Source organism: Sphaeroforma arctica, assembly GCF_001186125.1.
Source record: "Sphaeroforma arctica JP610 unplaced genomic scaffold supercont1.494, whole genome shotgun sequence".
Taxonomy (NCBI): domain Eukaryota; class Ichthyosporea; order Ichthyophonida; genus Sphaeroforma; species Sphaeroforma arctica.
The window spans coordinates 1-988 of record NW_014040064.1 but is presented as its reverse complement, the minus strand read 5'-3'; the positions used below and the strand labels follow the sequence as shown (position 1 = coordinate 988).

General features: G+C 38.4%; 1 protein-coding gene across 1 annotated transcript; it reads left to right on the top strand.

Moving 5' to 3' along the window:
* Positions 1-521: 521 nt before the first annotated feature.
* SARC_06735 (hypothetical protein) lies at positions 522-691 on the top strand (the record flags this gene model as incomplete). Its single annotated transcript, XM_014299341.1, has 1 exon — positions 522-691. A coding segment is annotated over one exon (170 nt), but the record flags the coding sequence as incomplete, so codon positions are not given.
* Between the last annotated feature and the right edge of the window lie 297 nt (positions 692-988).

Below are 988 nucleotides of genomic sequence, written 5' to 3'. Positions count from 1 at the left end.
TATATGTATATATATATATATATATATATATATATATAAGGAAACCCTTCAAGTTCCTGTTATGCACACCCAGCTGTATACTACACATATAGACACATTCACATGCTGTCTATTGGCATAATGATTCAACAAATTTGTATTCTATACCCAGGCACAGAACTGTATATGCACTTGTATACTGAATACATACACTTATTCTACATCGGCCTATTCACATACTTCACGTATACACTCGAGCACATGATATACGTCTACACCCTTTTATAGACTGGACGACACACTCAATCTGCACTTTCTTTATATAAATATATGCCCAGTCACATAATCTGTCATACATCCATTCATGAACTAGACATATATTCTCATTCGGCATACACCTATTAAAAAAGCAGATATCTACACCCGAGTACGTATTGTGCATACACACTCGTTCCTGCACTGGTTATACACACACATACTGTAGATAGTTCACATATACACCGAACATAGAACTTGTACACGCATTCACTCATATACGCGACATGTACATCTATTCTGCAGACAGCAGCGGTCAGGCGTATCTACTTGAGCGTAAGGAGTACACGCACGCGACACTTGATGCCGGGTATATAGGGCAAGAACAAGTGATGCAAAGCGTTAAATCTATGCTCAAACACCGCACCTATGGCCTGGTGCGAGATACAGCTACATGGTATGTTATGTCGGTACTCATGAGACAGACACTCACATGTATATTGATATATATATACATAAATATATATATATATGCATATATACTCAAGCACCTTGCTCATGATAATTTGAGATATGACAACTTAATGCACCATAGAGGTTGTCTGTGCCTGTTTGTGCCTGTAGCAGACATTAGCTGTCCCTGTGAGATTCGATAGCTATTGTATAGCATTCGAACAAACACTACAATCACGGCATCGATATATTAAAACCTGAAGGTCGAACGCTAATATATCAATCTCTCCCTCTCTCTCTC